Below are 18,757 nucleotides of genomic sequence, written 5' to 3'. Positions count from 1 at the left end.
TGCAACATTCACACCTGCCTCCAACAGACAAGAGTTCTTTCTCCCACCGTGGACATCATTCCACAGATATATAAACCCCACTTGCCTAGTTTCCAACAGACCTCACAACCTCTGAGGATGCCTGCCACAGATGTGGGCAAAACGTCAGGAGAGAATGCTTCTGGAACATTGCCATACAGCCCGGAAAACTCACAGCAACCCAAAACTGCAGCTGATGACTACAATTTTAATGTGATTTGCGCCCCTGTAAAATTTACGCTGAAGAGACACATAACAGGAGCGGCACAGCAAATAATATCAGAATGTGGGATTGCCCCCTCACTCTTTCTGCACCTGAGCCACATAAAATGACAATCAGAATCTTTCAGCAAGGAAATACACACTACGCAAGCGCACCCAGCTAGATCTGACTTCATGCACAACATCACCGAAGCATCAGAGGGCGGAACAATCCGGGGAATTGTGAGCCGGAGGGAGGGAGGAGGAGGGGCGGGGCTTCCCTGGCTTCCAATTGGGGCCCGCCGAATTGTCCGCGCGCGGCGGAGGGGGCGGGGAAAAGTCGGCTTTGAATAAAAGCGCGGGAGAAAGCGAAGATGGGCGATCTGCTTGCAGCTGAAGTTGGGGTTGGGCAGAAGATGGCGGCGGAGGCCAGGGCTGGAGAGTGAGTGCATTTTTGTGTGCAAACGGATCTTTGAGATGCTGCGAGTTTTGCGGGCTGTATGGCCATGTTCCAGAAGCATTCTTTCCTGACGTTTCGCCTACACCTAGGGCAGGTATCCTCAGAGGTTGAGAGATCTGTTGGAAGCTAGGCCAGTGGGGTTTATATATCTGTGGGAGAAAGAATTCTTGTTTGCTTGAGGCAAGTGTGAATGTTACAATTGATCACCTTGATTAGCATTGAATAGCCTTGCAGCGTCAAAGCTTACTGCCTGGGGGAATCCTTTGTTGGGAGGTGTTAGCTGGCCCTGATTGTTTCTTGTCTGTAATTTCCTTGTTTTTGAGTGTTGTTCTTTATTTACTGCCCTGATTTTAGAGGTTTTTAAAAAATACTGGTAGCCAGGTTTTGTTCAGTTTCATGGTTTCCTCCCTTCTGTTGAAATTGTCCACATGGTTGTGGATTTCAATGGCTTCTCTGTGTAGTCTGACATGGTGGTTGTTAGAGTGGTCCAGCATTTCTGTGTTCTCAAATAATATGCTGTGTCCAGGTTGGTTCATCAGATGCTCTGCTATGGCTGACTTCTCTGGCTGAGTGAGTCTGCAATGCCTTTCATATTCTTTGATTCATGTTTGGGCAATGCTGCGTTTAGTGGTCCCTATGTAGACTTGTCCTCAGCTTGTAACATTCACACTTTCCTCAAACAGACAAGAGTTCTTTCTCCCACCCTGGACTTTCCACAGATATATAAACCCCACTTGCCTAATTTCCAACATACTTCACAACCTTTGAGAATGCCTGCCATAGATGTGGGCGAAACGTCAGGAAAGAATGCTTCTAAAACATGGCCATACAGCCCGGAAAACTCACAGCAACCCAGTGATTCTGGTCATGAAAGCCTTCGACCATACATTGAACTTTTTGTTAGAACAGTGTTTCTCAACTTGGTCGTTTAGGTGTTTTGGACTTCACCTCCCACAATTTCAAACAGCTGGCAAACTGGCTGGGATTACTGGGAATTGAAGTCCAAAACAACTAGAGGATCAAAGGTTGGGAATCACTGTATTAGAAGGAGAATCTCTCTTTAATTATATCCTTCCTTCACCTTCTTTGTCCTGGTACACTGTGCAATTTTACCAAGTACACGCTAAGTCACAAGTGTGTTGTGAGTCCCTTTCATGAAAATGATGTGTGTGTTAAATACCTTGGTAAAACAGGAATGAAGAAAGTTGCTGTTTAGATTTTTATTTTTTAGATTGCAGCATGCACAATTCATTACACTGGCTAAGACTGATGGGACTTGCAGTTAGGCAGGATCCAGAGAATTTCCTTGTTGCCTTTGCTAAAAGTTCCCCGCACAGACCAAACTCCTGTTTTTTCTCCTATCTATGTTTATGTGTCAATCTGCTTGTGTTTTGTAAAGGTGGTCAGATTGAAAACTGTAGAGGATTTTGGAATACCGATATTTGCATAAATGTACATATTGAGATATCTTGAGGATGGGACCCAAATGTAAATACGAAATACATTTATGTTTCATATATACCTGATGATGATGATAAATAATTTTATTCTTATATCCCGCCACCCCCTGAAGGGACTCAGGGTGGTTTACACATGGCACAAAAGTACCTAAAAGCAGAGCATAGCAAAACACAAAATGAAAAGCAATTCAATAAAACAATAAGAATATAAACAACACTTTAAAACTCAATTAAAACAGTGCTCATCTGGCGGTTAGCAACTGTAAGCAATGGCCAAGGGTCTAGGATAGGTGCAAAGGTAAACATTGCCTGAAGTTCCAGTCTGCTTACCAGCGGTTTGGAATTGTGGAAGCTGAAGCCCAAAACACCTACAGGACCAGAGGTTGAGAACCAGTGTTATACACAATATCTTAAATAATGTTGGTTATAATACTATTTAAACCATCAGGTTGCAAAGCTGTCATTTTCTCAGCCACCCATTTGAGGAAAAATAGATTTGAATTCTAACTAAGGGATGTTTCACCTGTACAAATTAGACCTGCCTTTCTTGGATAATTGTAATAGTAGCACAAAAGAGACTTCAGATGAATTGAAAGCGTGCTTAAGAGCAGTATGGTGGAAAAAAGATATAAACTGCAGTATCTTGAATCATGCCGGCCACATGACCTTGGAGGTGTCTACGGACAATGCTGGCTCTTCGGCTTAGAAATGGAGATGAGCACCAACCCCCAGAGTCAGACATGACTGGACTTAACGTCAGGGGAAACCTTTACCTTTACCTATCTTGAATCTACCTGCTCTGTGTGTTGTTAATGGTATATTGGTACAGCAGCATTCTTTTTTAAAAATCATTTTTATTGCAAGATTTGTAAGCAACAAGATTACATTTTCTTTAACATATAAATATCGTTTTTCTTGATACAATAAAAACCAAATTGACTGCTAAGGATGATTAAGGAAGGGGGGGAGTGGGTGAGTTGGGCAGGGAATACGAGGGGGGGGGAGAAGGAGGAGAAAAAGGGGGGGGAAAGGAGAGAGAGAGAGAGAGAGAGAGAATTGGTTAATAACACCCCCCCCCAAAAAAACTATAAACACAGTTGCTATAATTTTCCTACTACTTCCAGAGCCCGTACCATACAGCAACATTCTTAAAAACACTGAAAACACTGAAAAACTGGCACTGCATGGCTTTGCTCCTCAAAATACTATTCATCAAACCAAGAGTCACATTTCAAAACTTCCTCTTAGAAGCGGATAAACAGGAATATTGGAATCTGAGGAATAAAATAAAGTTGGATTCAAACTACTTAAAAAAAAAAGATTCCACTTAGGCATTAGGAAAAACTCCCTGACAGTAAGAGTTGTTCGGTAGTGGAATATGATCCCTTGGAAAGTGGTGGAGTCTCCTTTTCAGGCGGATTTTTTAAAGCAGAGGTTGGAAGGGCATCTGTTGGGGGGTGCTTTGAACAGTGCTTTTCCAACATGGCAGGAGGAGGTTGAACTGGGAGGCCCTTGGGGTCCCTTCCAACTCTGTGGTTCCATGGTTCTATATTTTGTCTGACATGGCTGCTTACAGAATCACAGCACAAACAAATAAATCTTGTGTGCATATGTATGGAAGATTTTCCATGAAAACATATACACCATATCACTGCCATTATGCTGTTGTAGAGACACAGACAAGTTCCTCTGCTAGTGTGGGAATTGAAGGCATGATGGATAGAATCTCTTTCGGAAAGCTATGATGTTTAGATAGTCAATGTTCTTTGCCCCTGATATGGTGGTTTCTCATACTGTCCTCAGGCTCCTGGCTCAGATGAAGGACGTGCTGACCTCCGAGGGCCAAAGCAAAGAAGAAGCAGAGACACAGATCCCAGCCCGGGTCTTGGCTGAGCATGCAGTGGTGAGTGGCTGAACATAGTCCCTTCACTTGAGGTTCTGGCCTCAAATTCGGCTTGTTCTAAAATGCTGGGGGCAACTTATGCCTCCAAAACATGGGTGTCAATACCCCCTTTTCCTTTTGCGTGTACTTTCCAGAACACCAGGAAGACTCACAAACTGATGTACACTCAACTACAAGTGATGAAATTCCTTCTGGATTTCCTTGACTCAGCCCCCTGTATCCAGGAGGACTCTAATGCAGCTGTTCGTAAGTATACATGCACCAAGGAACACAGGCAATGCCCAAATGTACACTGGTCAAGAAGGCACTTTTAAAAATGCATATTATTTATCTTACTTAACTCTGTATTGGATTCTCCAGCTGTGTAAGTTAAGTAAAGAGAAAGTCCCATGGTGTTGAATGAAAATGTGCCTTGGAGTTACTTTGCTTTCCTTTCACAGAAGATGGTAGGCTTCAATTTTCATCTGCCTTAGCTAGAACCGGCAGCAGCTGGAGTTGTTCAAGGGGACTGTGCCCTACCTCCTGGCCAAACGATTGAGGGATGGCTGGAAGTGCAGATCTTGAATATCATTCTTAGCGCAGCAGTTCTCAAACTGTGCTCTGCAGAGCCCATAGGGCTCTGTGAAGCAAATTGAGGGGGCCCATGCTTTGACATATATGGTCTAAATGGTAGGACCAAAAATATTAGTCATTTGGCCTAAAGCTCTTCCTCCAAGAAACCTGGGAAAAGTAATCCAACATTTAGAATGGCAGGGAGGGGATCATTCAAAAGCTAGGGATCACCAGACAATGACATATTGGTTAATGAGATATGGGCATCTATGTGTATAAGTCTGATTTCCCACTCTGTTCTTTCAGGACTCCATTGTAGCCTGATTTGGAAACCCTTGCTTTGTTTTTGGTAGTTTGGAGAATTCACTTTGTGACCAGAGTGTTGGCTCCTTTGTATGCCCTATATATCCGTGTAGAAGTCAACCTCATGTATACATTGAGGGCAGGCTCTGGGACAAAAATTATGTGGTTTTATATAATCTGTGGTTAAGTTGAGGGTAATTCCACAGAAAGGCGAATATACTAGCACTACCTCAGAGGCCAGCTGTTGTGGCTATCACCGTTTTTCTGCCTTGAGCATTCATAAAAACTGGAAATAGGAAATAAGACCTGAGGGCAAGAACAAAGAGGATGGCCGTGGACGGTCCCCATGTAAGCCGCCCCGAGTCCCTTCAGGGAGATAGAGGCAGGGTACAAAAATGAAGTTATTACTATATTATTTTCATAGGGCTGACTAAGCTCTCACTTTATGACAGTATGCCAGTGTCTCAAATCAAGAAACAGCTAAGATCTACAGAGATACTCACAGGAACACCTCAGCAAGCAAGAGTCCAAAAGTGGCAGGTAAAAACCACAGATGAGAAACTCCCTCCTGGGCAAAGAAGACTGAGCGACTTGGAAGACAGTGAACAAACTGTGCCCTGGTACTACGAGATGCAGAGCCAATCTTAAGAAATGGGGCCATAAAGTGGAGTCCATGATATGCAAGTGCTGAGAAGAGCAAACCACAGACCACTTACTACAATGCAGTTTGCGCCCTACCACATGCACCATGGAGGACCTTCTTACAGCAACATCAGAGGCACCTGAAGTGGCCAACTTCTGGTCAAAGGAAATCTAGTATAATGCTAAGTTTTTAACTAGTGGGTTTTTAAATACATTATAGCTGTATTCTCAATTTGCTTCTGACACGATAAATAGCTCCTTTGTTTATAAGAGTTAAGGTACAGTATTTATATTGACCTGTGGCTAAGTTTGCCAGATTTTTTTGTTCTATTTTTAACTAAAGTTTCTAGACTCAAACATGAGTATATACAGTAAATTGTTTTCTCTGACTCTTCTCACTGGGCATCTCTTGTACAGGGAAGGAGATGATAGAGGCAAAACAGCAGTGGAAGGCGCTCAAAGCAGAGTACCAGCAGCAAGTGGAGTTGATCAAGGGGGCTGTGCCTCCCCTATTGGCCAAACTGAAAGAAGGGGAGAAGCGGTCCCAGCTCTTGGAGAGTGCCTTGCAGCGCTATCAGGCCAAGGTTGGTTTTCTGGCTGGAGTTGGCACTTCAGGTGGAGAATTTGAAAGGAGGGTCTCCATCTTTATTGCCAAACTGCTAGAGTTTAAGATATCAAAAGTTCTTTTAATGTTTGTGTATTGTGTAGATATTATTCATAAGTGCTTTTGTCATATTTCTTATGGGGATTCTTAGCAACTGCCAAATAATAAAAATAAAAACCCAGTACAGATAACACTGTATTGCGCAGGTACATATTTGAAACCACAAGTCAAGGTAGTCATTAAATGCAGCACTCTCTATAATGGTGACATTTTTAAATTTCTGTTCCACTTTTCTCCCAAATGAGACCCAAACAAGTGTAAAGTAAAACAGAACATCTAAAACAATATGGCGTGCTAAAGTTTTTGAAAAGCATTAAACACACATCCTGTTAGAACACTACTTTAACTACATAATTAAATTACTTGAAACACACATTGCACATTGAAATCATCACCCCTAATAGTGTATTTTTGCTGTAGTCAGTAGGCTGAAGTTCTGCTTTATTTGATTTATATAGATTTACAGAATTAAATGTAATATATAAAATGTTCTCATTTTCCATCTCAGGCTGTGACTGCATGTTCAGTATTTTAACTGAAATTTAAACATGTACAGAATTATGCTGCAAAAGGTCATCCGGAGAGAGCCAGGCAAATTTCCACAAAGAGAGCATTCTGTAAACTGGGCACCACTCCCAAGGAAGCTCTCTGTTTAGTACATTACACTTGTAAAAACAATATAGAAAGGAGAACATTTACAGAAGATTTTAAAGTGTGGGCAGATATGGGAGTAGAAGGTAGCTGGAATCCTATTGGTGATTCCCAGTTAGAGTTGACCCATTCAATCTATTGACCATATTGGTAAATCCTCTGATTCAATTGGGCTTCTCTAGTCAGGTGTAATAATAGGAATTAGGTCTGTATGTGAGACAACCAAGACAAACAGTTTACCCAGACTCCTTCATATTTTAAGATGTGTCTAGAAATATTGCTTAAACTGACAAAATATCTTTTGGGGTGAAGCTCCTGACATTATTGTCCTTCCCTAACAAGTAAGTGGTGTTACCCCTGGATGGGCATCCTCAGTAAGTCCAGGCCTGGTTTTTTTACACAATCCCACTGAATAGTACCCTTGCCACTGCCACATGTTGATGAAACTTGGTAGCAGAAATAAAAGCAACAATCACCATCTTATTGTCATGTTCAGAATGAAAATAGTGACTTTCTCTCACCATGGCATATTTATACTCAAGGATCAAAATACTAAATTTGCAGATACAGTAGAGTTTCACTTATCCAACACTCACTTATCCAACATTCTGGATTATCCAACGCATTTTTGTAGTCAATGTTTTCAATATATCATGATATTTTGGTGCTAAATTCGTAAATACAGTAATTACAACATAGCATTAATGCGTAATGAACTACTTTTTCTGTCAAATTTGTTGTATAACATGATGTTTTGGTGCTTAATTTGTAAGATCATAACCTATTTTGATGTTTAATAGGCTTTTTCTTAATCTCTCCTTATTATCCAACATATTCGCTTATCCAACATTCTGCCGGCCCGTTAATGTTGGATAAGTGAGACTCTACTGTAATAAAATCAGAATTTGCAAGGCTTGCTGAAGGAGATGGTATTCCTTTTGATGAAGTATAGCTGAAGCATTTTCTGCAGAGTCTGCTGTATGGCTTACAGATTTATGTAAATGCGTGGTGTTCCTTTTACTGTTGCCAGTTTTTTTGACAAGCCCAATATTGAGCTAAAGGGGCCCCATTTGAGGTCGGGACCCACAGTTTAAGAAGCAGTGGTGTAGACTATATTTTAGAGGAAGGAACTGGCAAAACCACTTGAATTTTTCTTGCTTAAGAAATATCCCACAAAATTGATGGTCTTGACATGAATTGATAAGCATCTAAGAAGCACATGCACACAGGAGTGACTTATCTGTAATTCTATGTGTACATATTTGGACCAGTTGCTGATTTGGGTGTTGTGGGTTTACTACAGATATACTTATTTTACTTTTTTACCTCCCTTGCAGAAACAGGAGATGGAAGACAAGGCAAAGATTGCCCGCTCCAAGCACCAGAAAGCACAGGTAGGTGCACCAGGGTTGATACAATTCAAGGGACAATAGCCACTTGATTCCTTTACTTTTTATCCGTTTTGATGTTTCCATAGCAGAAGATTTTGTGTGAGCAGCAGCAACAGCTAGAAAGACGTGTCGCAGGGCTACAGGAAAAGCTACAGAAGCATAGGCAAGAGCTGCAAAGCCTGCAGGGAATTGTGGAGGAGCAAGAGGGCCAGGTTTGTGCCTGGAGAGAGAAGCTTCAGAGGTGAGTCAACTCAGTTTGGCGTAAGTACCCTATAGGCATCAGATACTGTCTGATCTTGGAAACAAGGCAGGGTCAGTCATGGTTAGTACTTGTATACTAGTACTACTGTAGGTATGAGCTGCAGTGGCGCAATGGATTTCTGGGGTTATTTGGGGTGCTGATTCAGAAAATGGCATTGGCTAGACCACATCAGCTCTAGATTATTAAATATAGTTTTCTGTGGGTGAGCAGATGGCGACTACTGGATGACATATGTTCTGTATTAGAAACGAGAGTTGATGTGGTCTATGCAATGCAATTTCCTGAATCAGCACCACAAATAACCAAACCAAATCTAAAGTTGACCAAAAACTGATTTGTAACCCTTTTGGTACTAATGTTGGAGAGTGGTCCCTGGTCAAAAAAATGTTGGGAACCATAGCTACAATTTAACCACCATTCTTTCTATTTCTTCCACAAGGAACAATCCACACTCTTCTCTCTTTTTTTTTCTTTCTTTTCCCCCCTCCTTTCTACGTTTTCACTTATTTTTTTTCTTCCCACACCCTCATATTCTTCTCTTTATTTAGTTTTGACAAATCCATCTATCTATCTATCTATCTATCTACTAGCTGTGCCTGGCCGCGTGTTGCTGTGGCAAAGTGGTGGTGGTATTGGTTAAAAATTGTTGTGGAATTTTTATTTGACGTTATTTGTATTTTTAAATTAATTTTATTGTAACTTATCATTTTTATTTATTATATTTTATTATTTTCTTTTATTATTTTTAGTTATTTTGTGTTATTATAGTATTTTATTGTATTAATTTTTTGTGTTTTTAATTATTTTTTGTGTTTTTAATTATTTTTATTGTATTATTTGTATGTATTTTATTTTTATTGGTTTATTATTACTTGTCTTTTTATTATTTGTATGTTTTATATTTTATTATTTGATTATATTATTTTTATTTATGTTTTTTAAATTGTATTGTATTTTATTTTTATGTATTTTTTGTATTTATTTATTTCATTATTTGTCTTTGTCTTTGTATTGGGTTGCTCTGAGTTCTGTGGTCTGCCTGGTCATGTTCGAAATGTATTCTCTCCTGATGTTTTGCCTGCATGTATGGCAGGCATCCTCAGAGGTTGTGAAATGTGTTGTAACGAAAGCAAGTGGGGTTTATATATCTGTGGAATGACCAGGGTGGAAGAAAGAACTGTTGTCTGCTTTAGGCAAGTGTGAATGTTGGAATTCGCACTGAATAGCCTTGTAGCTTCAAAGCTTGGATGGTTCCTGCCTGCCTGGAATGTGGCTCCCGGTATTTAAAAAATCTGTGAAATCAGGACAGTTAACTAAAGAACAGCACTGAGCAATCAGGGAATTCCAGACATGATGTACTGAGGGCCAGCTAACATCTCCCAACAAAGGATTCCTCTCCGAAGCAGGAAGTAGGCAGGCCTTGAAGGTGCAAGGGCATTCAATGGTAATCAAGGTGGCCAAGTGGAACATTCACACTCGCCTCAGACAGATAAGAGTTGTCCCATCCTGGATATCATTGGTGAGATAGAAATAAACATCCCACTTGTATGTTTTCAAACAGATCTCATAATCTCTGAGGATGCCTGGCATAGACATGGATGGCCGTTTGGCAGCAGATAGGGTCGTGAGGGAATCGGATGTTTAATAGGCTTTTCCTGAATCCCTTCTTATTATCCAACATATTCACTTATCCAACGTTATGCCGGCCTGTTTATGTTGGATAAGCGAGACTCTACTGTCTATTTATAATCTTACATTATCTGCTTAGAACTGGATTATATGAGGCCCCTTCTACACAGCTGTATAAAATGCACACTGAAGTGGATTATATGGCAGTGTCAAGATAATCCAGTTCAAAGCAGATAATATAAGATTATAAATGGGTTATATAGCTGTGTGGAAGGGCCTTGAGTCTACACTGCCGTATAATCCAGTTCAAATCAGATAATCTGTGGAAGAGGCCAAACTCTGCCTATCCCCTGGGCTGAGTGGGTTGCTAGGAGACCAAGTGGGCGGAGCTTAGCCTTCTAACTGTCAGCAATTGGATAAAAACAATTATTCCTCTCCCTCTAATTAGGACTTTATTTTTCTTTTCTTTTTGTTGGCACCTAGGGGCAAGGACTTTGGGTCGTGTTGCCAAGTTTCGTGTGTTTGGGTCATGTAGTTGCGTTGTTGTGCATCTTTGCCGGTGTTTTCGGTTTTGTGGCTCCGGATTATGTTTTTGTGGTGTGGTTGTGTTGTAACAACCGTGAGGCAAGGCTTTCGCGTTGTGTTGCCAAGTTTCGTATTTCTTGGACGTTTAGTTGTGTTTTTATAGTCACAGCGCAAACAACTTTACCCTTTTATATATAGACTAGCTGTGCCTGGCCACGTGTTGCTGTGGCTTAGTCTGGTGGTGTTGGTCAGTCTACATTAGGTTGTATTTATGCTGTGACCTCCACCCTTCTTTATACTCACATTAGTAGTAGTATTTGAAGTCTGTTACCTTCTTCAATTTTTGTGTTGATTGATAATTGCTTGAGATCCCTGTTGTCTTTGGTTTGTTATTAATCGTGATGTCTGATTCTGCTGAGTGCGGTTTATATCTTATTGTGGTACAATAGTCTTTTTTTTGTTTTGCCTGTGTAGGTGTTTATTATTATTGTTGTTGTAGTGGTGATGAAGGTTGGATAAGTTAGATGCTACTGTATTGTTTTTTGGAGACCCAGTGTAGCACTGACTGGCCTCTCAACCTCAGTGCCTGGCTGCTTCTTGCCTGTGATGGTGTTGATTCTTATTGTTATTGTTGTCATTGTTATTATTGTAATTGTTTTTTTTTTGAGGCCAAGTGTGAATGTAGGGATTGGGGAGGTGGATGAACACTGAATGGCCTTGTAGCCTCAGTGCATGGCTGATTCTTAGAGCCTTTCCTGCCTGCAGAGCCATGGAACTGGGTCAGTGGGTTGGATGGTGGGGAAAGGGAGAAGGAAGAGGTCTCTAATTGAAATGCATGGACTCCTTGCCATGGGGTGCTGGAATTTGTAGTTTGTATCCAGTCCAACCCCTTTCTTTCTTTTTGTCATGGAGGAAGAACCCATCAAAATCTCTCAGACAGATGGCCATCCAGTTTAGTTGTGTTGTTATAGTCACGATGCATTGTTGTGAGTTTTATGGGTCCGGATTGTGGTTTTGTGGTGTGGTTGTGTTGTTACAACCAGGAGGCAAGGCTTTTGCCTTGTGTTGAGTTTTGTATTTCTGGGGCATTTAGTTGTGTGCGAAGTTTCGTATTTCTGGGGCGTTTAGTTGTGGTGTTATAGTCACGATGCATTGTTGTGAGTTTTGTGGGTCCGGATTGTGTTTTGTGGTGTGATTGTGTTGTTACAACCAGGAGGTAAAGCTTTTGCGTTGTTTTGCCAAGTTTCGTATTTCAGGTGCATTTAGTTGTGTTGTTATAGTCACGATGCGTTGTTGTGAATTTTGTGGGTCTGGATTGTGGTTTTGTGGTGTGATTGTGTTGTTACAACCGGGAGGCAAGGCTTTTGCGTTGTTTTGTCAAATTTTGTATTTCTGGGGCGTTTAGTTGTGTGCCAAGTTTCGTATTTCTGGGGCGTTTAGTTGTGTTGTTATAGTCACAATGCATTGTTGTGAGTTTTATGGGTCCGGATTGTGGTTTTGTGGTGTGGTTGTGTTGTTACAACCAGGAGGGAAGGCTTTTGCGTTGTGTCGCCAAGTTTCGTATTTCTGGGGCGTTTAGTTGTGTTGTTATAGTCACGATGCGTTGTTGTGAGTTTTGTGGGTCCAGTGTGGTTTTGTGGTGTGATTGTGTTGTTACAACCGGGAGGCAAGGCTTTTGCGTTGTGTTGCCAAGTTTCGTATTTTTAGGGCATTTAGTTGTGTTGTTATAGTCATGATGTGTTGTTGTGAGTTTTGTGGGTTCGGATTGTGATTCTGTGGTGTGGTTGTGTTGTTGTAACCGGGAGGCAAGGCTTTTGCATTGTATTGCCAAGTTTCGTATTTCTGGGATGTTTAGTTTTGTTGTTATAGTCACTGCCCCCACAACTTTATCCTTTTATATATATAGATAGTTTTTTTATCGTAGGTTAAAAATATAGCACACCCACTTATGTATTCTTTATTCCTTAATAAATCGTTTTTAAAAAAGAACAATCCATACTATATGTTTTAAGGATTCTTCCTCTACCTTCTCTTTTTGCAGAATGCTTGACCTCCAGAGCCACTTGGAGATTCTGCGTGGTGTAAAATTAATTTCTGTCTCAGAGACCGATTTGGAGATTGAGCTGACCTCTCCTTCTGAGCCCAAGACCTCTGATCCCCACCATCTGAAGGTGCATTTACACTGGGCAGATGATGGCACTGTAACACTCCAGGTAAGCAATAGCAAGAAGCAAGTGGAGGCCCAAAGTGGTGTGCTTTGTCCACTGACCCCATCTCTCTCTTTTTGTGTGTGTGTTAGACCGACAACCCTTTCTTTTCTGCCTCTGACCTTCCCGTGGGCACTGCCAGTACTATCAGAGGTGTCGTCTTGGAGCTACAGCATAATTTCTTCCAACAGGCACAGCTTCTGTCTGAGATTGAGTTGCTGCAGAACTGGTGAGCTTCTGGGTCTTGATTTAGTTTATGCAGCTATTTCAGGCCCTTGGAAGTCAAGGATTGGTTTACTAGCCTAGTGTTTTGAGGGGCAGGCAAGCAAAGGCATGGCTTGGCCCTAGACTATAGTCAGACCTCCATGTTTGATAGGGTTAGAGGCAAAGTGAAAAATGGCATATAAAATGTTTTTGTCAAGAAACCCCCTTAGGGCTGCCATAAATCATAAATTATTTGAAGGCACACAACAAGAAGCTGTAAAGTAAAGTGTTGGGTTCCAAAGACCCTACTATTTTTCTTTCTTTTCCCATAATGCTGGTGTTCCAACTTAAGATGCGCTGAGGCATCCTTAGGGAAAGAAAAGATAGATTGCAAGCCAACTGAACATCACTTTGAATGCTTATTTTGTGATTTGACAGTTAGATCTGAGGCCTGACTTCCACCTTGACTTTCTTGGACAGGTTAGTTGTGCTTTGGGACTAGCAAGTTCATTTTAGCCATCCTGTAGTGGTGCCCTCAACTGCTTGGCTGATTTTCAAATATACCATTGGTCTGTAGAGATCTGAGGTCCCTGGTTTAGGCATTGCCCCATCCTGTACGTGATTTCTATGCAGAGTAGCTAGTTGCTTTCAAGAGGCAGTGTGAAGTAAAGTGCCTCTGTTTTGGCACAGGATAGTTATTAATCCCTTTTTTGTATGTGCTTCTAATTGCTGTAGTTTTGCCATTGACTGGCAGCAAGAGAAGAGGCTGTTGCATTACCTGAAGCCATCCTCCACTTGTAGTCTCTATGTAGAGCCAGGTTATGCTGCCAATGGAGAAGTCCGCCTCATTTCTGTAAAGAGTCAACATGGCACAGTTGATGTGACTTCCTACCGGGTTAGTATATATCTATCCCTTTTCTCCATTTCGCTATCTTTTGACAAAGGCTACGATTTGGGTCTGAAAGGAAAGCCTCAAATTAGTAAAATGATTTTTAAAAAGGCCACTGACTGAGTCTGTACATAAATTGAACTATGAAGATGAACTGTTAGTGAATGTGGCATTTGATTACCACTATATATCTGCTCTTATTGTGAAGATGTTTGTTTTCATAGAATCAGAGTTGGAAGAGACCTCGTGGGCCATCCAGTCCAACCCCCTGCCAAAAAGCAGGAAAATCATATTCAAAGCACCCCCGACAGATGGCCATCCAGCCTCTCTTTAAAAGCCTCCAAAGAAGGAGCCTCCACCACACTCCGGGGCAGAGAGTCCCACTGCTGAACAGCTCTCACAGTTAGGAAGTTCTTCCTAATGTTCAGGTGGAATCGCCTTTCCTGTAGTTTGAAGCCATTGTTTCATGTCCTAGTCTCCAGGGCAGCAGAAAACAAGCTTGCTGCCTCCTCCCCATGACTTTCCCTCACATATTTATACATGGCCTTCTTCATGTCTCTTCTCAGCCTTCTCTTACGCAGGCTAAACATGCCCAGCTCTTTAAGCCGCTCCTCATAGGGTATTTATGTGTCATGTATACCTTATACACATATTCTTAAGCTATTTTTTTTGCACAATATTTGTAATAATTTTGTACATGAAAGAAAGTTTCCATTATCTCAGCCAAGTTTAGATTTGGAGTATTTTGGAATTTCAGAAAAGGGATAACAATCTATATTAGTTATTGTTGGTAATTTTACTGTGCCTAATGTATAAATTAGACTTTATTCTGAAAACATAAAGTAGTATACAGTAGAGTCTCACTTATCCAACATAAATGGGCCGGCAGAACGTTGGATAAGCGAATATGTTGGATAATAAGGAGAGATTAAGGAAAAGCCTATTAAACATAAAATTAGGTTATGCTTTTACAAATTAAGCACCAAAACATGATGTTATACCACAAATTTGACAGAAAAAGTAGTTCAATACACAGTAATGCTATGTAGAAATTACTGTATTTACGAACTTGGCATGAAAATATCACGATGTATTGAAAACATTGACCACAAAAAAAGAGTTGGATAATCCAGAACGTTGGATAAGCGAGTGTTGGATAAATGAGACCCTATTGTATATAGTGTTTCAGATATCCATTAGTTGCTTTGGAACAGATCTCCTGTCAGGATCCTGGCTGCAGAGCACCAATAACCTTACACAGAGGCCAGACTCTATCTAATATCTTTATTAAAGAAATATATAAAATCAATAAAAACAAGTGAAGAATATAGTTCAGAAGCAGACCTTTCAGATAAGGTCAATTATAGTCCAGAAATGTATTGTCCAATATAAGATATTAGAGTTCAAAGTTTTAATCCACTTGACCGAAAAACACACCTTGCCAAGCAATAGTGTGGGGAAACAACAGAGTCTTTAAAGTCCAATGAAGCTTGACAACAAGGCTGGAAAATAACTTGATTCTCGACTAGATCCTTGACTGAAGGCAAGATGAACATGAAGCATGAAACAGAGTCCGTGGTAAAACGTGAGACAAGGCTAGACTTGAAGCTTGATCCGGGAAGCAAGGAACTGGGATTACGAAGTCCACACACGATCTCTCTCCTCAAGCTGATCAATTGACTCCACAAAGAAATCCTCGCGCCAAACACCTATATTGGGTCTCGTTTTCCCGCCAACAGAACTCTTTCCCTAGAGAACGAGAAGCGAAACCCAACTCTGTCCAGATGCATGACTCCTTAGAATTTCCCAAGGGAAGCAGACCTAATCAGCCATTTGTTTGGCAGCGATTCTCAGGCTTCTGCGATTAGCCTCCCTGGCTCCCCTATCTTTAGAATAATTTTCCCTCCTGGAAAACGGGGGGGAGTTCTGCCCAAGGCCTGTTTGGCTGAATTCTTGTGGACAAACATCAACATCCTGCAGGTGAAGAGGCTCCGGCTCTTGCTGAACCGGCGAAAATCCCATGTTTTCCTCTTCATCTGCCACAATAGTACTAGGAACAGGACTACAAGGCCCATGAGTCATCACATCTCCACAGATCACTGTATTGTCATTTCCAGTGAGTCCCATCATGTTATGATGGGACAAAAGTGCAGCAGTCTCAGTTGCATTAGCTTTGGCTCCTAGGGAGAGTAATGTGATTTTAATTATGTAATTATATTTTTTTACAAAAATATATATCACCACATTGCTTTCCCACCTCTGGCTGTGAAGCCATTACCATAAAGCTCTTTTTTGTTTTGTTGCAGCCCCCACAGGAGAAACCTTCATTGATGAACTGGCTGGTATATCTTAGTACAGTAGACTTCAGTGCTCCTTTCCTTGCCCAAAAAGCTGACGATGTCTGTGCATCATGACATGGAATTGGGACTAGAATGTTTTTCTGAAGGGATACCTCCCTGAAGGTGTGAGAAAGAAATTAGATTTAATTGGCGCCATTTGCATCCTTCAGGGGTGTTGCACTTGTGTATGTGTATATGACTATGTTGCCTTTATCTCTCATGCTACCTTTTCAGCATTAAATTTCCTCTACCTTGACTAAATCTTTCTTTCCTCTCACTCTTCCCTTCTGACTACTCTTCCTTAGTTTTTCTGTTAGTTATGAGTTCAGTAAAATATTATGTGGATGTAAACAGAATAAAACAACATTATAACAATAAATTAAAAGGCATCAACCGGCAACCAAAATCACTTTCTATTATCTTCATGGGTGAGTGTATTAGTGCAGCAATAAAGGGTGGGCTAATAAGTAAAGTGCATGATCATATGGCAGCAATGAAGATAAGAGCAGTAATGAAGTGCGAGGACATTTTTGATCCCATTTGGGGCTAACTATCTAGAAGGTTGTCTTATAAAATGTTTGTAATTAAAGGCAATCCCTGGTGAAGGTCTGAAACTCCAGGACACTGGAACCAGCTGTGACAGATAAATACCGTTCATTAGTATAACATAATGTGATTTCTGTATTAGTGGGAGATACATTCCTGGAGGTACTGTGGAAAGGTGAAAGTGCAAATAATTGCAAATTGTATAGAAAATGAATGACTTCCACCCAAAGTTGCCCATAGAGTTGCACTAGAGCACTGCTTCTTAAACTGGACCCTGACCACTTAGCTTAATGCTGAGGTCACAAAAAAAGTGGAAACAGTAAAACGTTTTTGAATACTACCTATACATTGACATGTATCTGTTAGCAACAATATGCAGTGTTTACAGTGGACTCTGCAGAAAACGCTTCAGCTATACTTCATAAAAAAGGAAATCAGCTTGTCTAGCAAGTTTTGCAAATGCTGGTTTATTATCAGCAAATTTTATACCTATTTGTATGCCTATATACCTGGGGTAATAATATAGAGGATAGCTGACGGTGTGAGTGAATTAGAACCAGGCATCCTGAGGAGTGAGGTTGAATGGGCCTTAAGAAGCATTGCTAACAACAAGGCAGCAGGAGACGATGGGATCCTAGCTGAGCTGTTTAAAATCTTGGAAGGTGATGCATGCCATATGCCAGCAAATATGGAAAACACAAGAATGGCCATCAGATTGGAAAAAATCAATTTATATCCCCATACCAAAAAAGGGAAATGCTAAAGAATGCTCAAACCTCCGTACAGTGGCACTTATTTCAAATGCCAGTAAGGTAATGCTCAAGATCCTGCAAGGCAGACTCCAGTAATACATGGAGCGAGAGTTGCCAGATGTCCAAGCTGGGTTCAGAAAAGGCAGAGGAACGAGAGACCAAATTGCCAATATCCGCTGGATAACGGAGGAAGCCAGGGAGTTTCAGAAAAACATCTACTTCTGCTTTATTTACTATTCTAAAGCCTACGACTGTGTGGATCATATTTTGGCCACATCATGAGGAGACAGGAAAGCTTGGAAAAGATCACGGTGCTGGAGGAAATGGAAGGAAAAAGGAAGAGAGGCCAACCAAGGGCAAGATGGATGGATGGTATCCTTGAAGTGACTGGCTTGACCTTGAAGGAACTGGGGGCGGTGATGGCAGACACTGAGCTCTGATGTGGACTGGTCCATGAGGTCATGAGTCAGAGACGACTAAACGACTGAGCAGCAGCATACCTGGGGTCACATAAATGTCAGGCAGAAAGGAAGCGGGGAAAAGGGAAAACTGCACTAGAGGACCTAGGAAATGACTAGAAATGTCTAGGGCCTGCAATGAGACTATGGTTAACTTTCAGCTGAAGCACAGTGTATCATTGTGCTGGAGGCCCTAGAAAATACCTAGTCCCATGGGTAAATAACTGCACATGTTCCTTACACTCAAGGAAACACAATTTCTTCGCACTCATACTATTGCATGGGATTTTTTTAAAATGTCCATAGAGTTCTTGAGACAACAAATAAGGGCATGCCATTTAGGAATATATACGTCTATAGGTCTTATGTTAATCCCAGCTTGATTATTGCTGTCCTATCTGGCAGACTTTCACAGTACACTTTAAAGAGTTGGCACCCTCTTTAAATCCTGTGGCTGCCTCTTGCAGAATTCTAGGTAAAGGTAAAGGTTTCCCTTGACGTTAAATCCAGTTGTAACTGACTCTGGGGGTTGGTGCTCATCTCCATTTCTAAGCCAAAGAGCCGGTGTTGTTCATAGACATCTCCAGGTCATGTGGCCGGCATGACTGCATGGAGCACTATTACCTTCCCGCCGGAGCGGTACCTATTGATCTACTCACATTTGCATGTTTTCGAACTGCTAGGTTGGCAGGAGCTGGGGC

General features: G+C 41.2%; 1 protein-coding gene across 2 annotated transcripts; it reads left to right on the top strand.

The window, feature by feature from the left end:
* The first annotated feature begins 502 nt into the window (after positions 1-502).
* Positions 503-16,706, top strand: LOC100554279 (ZW10 interactor). 2 transcript variants are annotated; one of them, XM_008103581.3, is made up of 10 exons: positions 503-661; positions 3,943-4,042; positions 4,177-4,288; positions 5,957-6,123; positions 8,192-8,248; positions 8,335-8,486; positions 12,703-12,874; positions 12,961-13,097; positions 13,808-13,967; positions 16,268-16,706. In XM_008103581.3, exons 1-10 carry the CDS (start codon positions 594-596, stop codon positions 16,373-16,375), a joined length of 1,233 nt encoding a protein of 410 aa, XP_008101788.2. In that variant the 5' UTR covers positions 503-593; the 3' UTR covers positions 16,376-16,706. The 2 variants fall into 2 exon arrangements, with proteins under 2 accessions (XP_008101788.2, XP_003216707.3); XM_003216659.4 differs by having other exon boundaries at positions 8,332-8,486.
* The last annotated feature ends 2,051 nt before the right edge of the window (positions 16,707-18,757 follow it).

Source organism: Anolis carolinensis, chromosome 2 (assembly GCF_035594765.1).
Source record: "Anolis carolinensis isolate JA03-04 chromosome 2, rAnoCar3.1.pri, whole genome shotgun sequence".
In the NCBI taxonomy this organism is placed as follows: domain Eukaryota; kingdom Metazoa; phylum Chordata; class Lepidosauria; order Squamata; family Dactyloidae; genus Anolis; species Anolis carolinensis.
This window is presented reverse-complemented; position numbering and strand designations above follow the sequence as displayed.

Coding starts and splice junctions, on each gene's coding strand:
- LOC100554279 (XM_003216659.4), top strand. CDS start 594: ATGGGCGATCTGCTTGCAGCTGAAGTTGGGGTTGGGCAGAAGATGGCG. Junction 13,098..13,807: donor ATTGAGTTGCTGCAGAACTG/GTGAGCTTCTGG, acceptor TAATTGCTGTAG/TTTTGCCATTGACTGGCAGC. Junction 13,968..16,267: donor TTGATGTGACTTCCTACCGG/GTTAGTATATAT, acceptor GTTTTGTTGCAG/CCCCCACAGGAGAAACCTTC.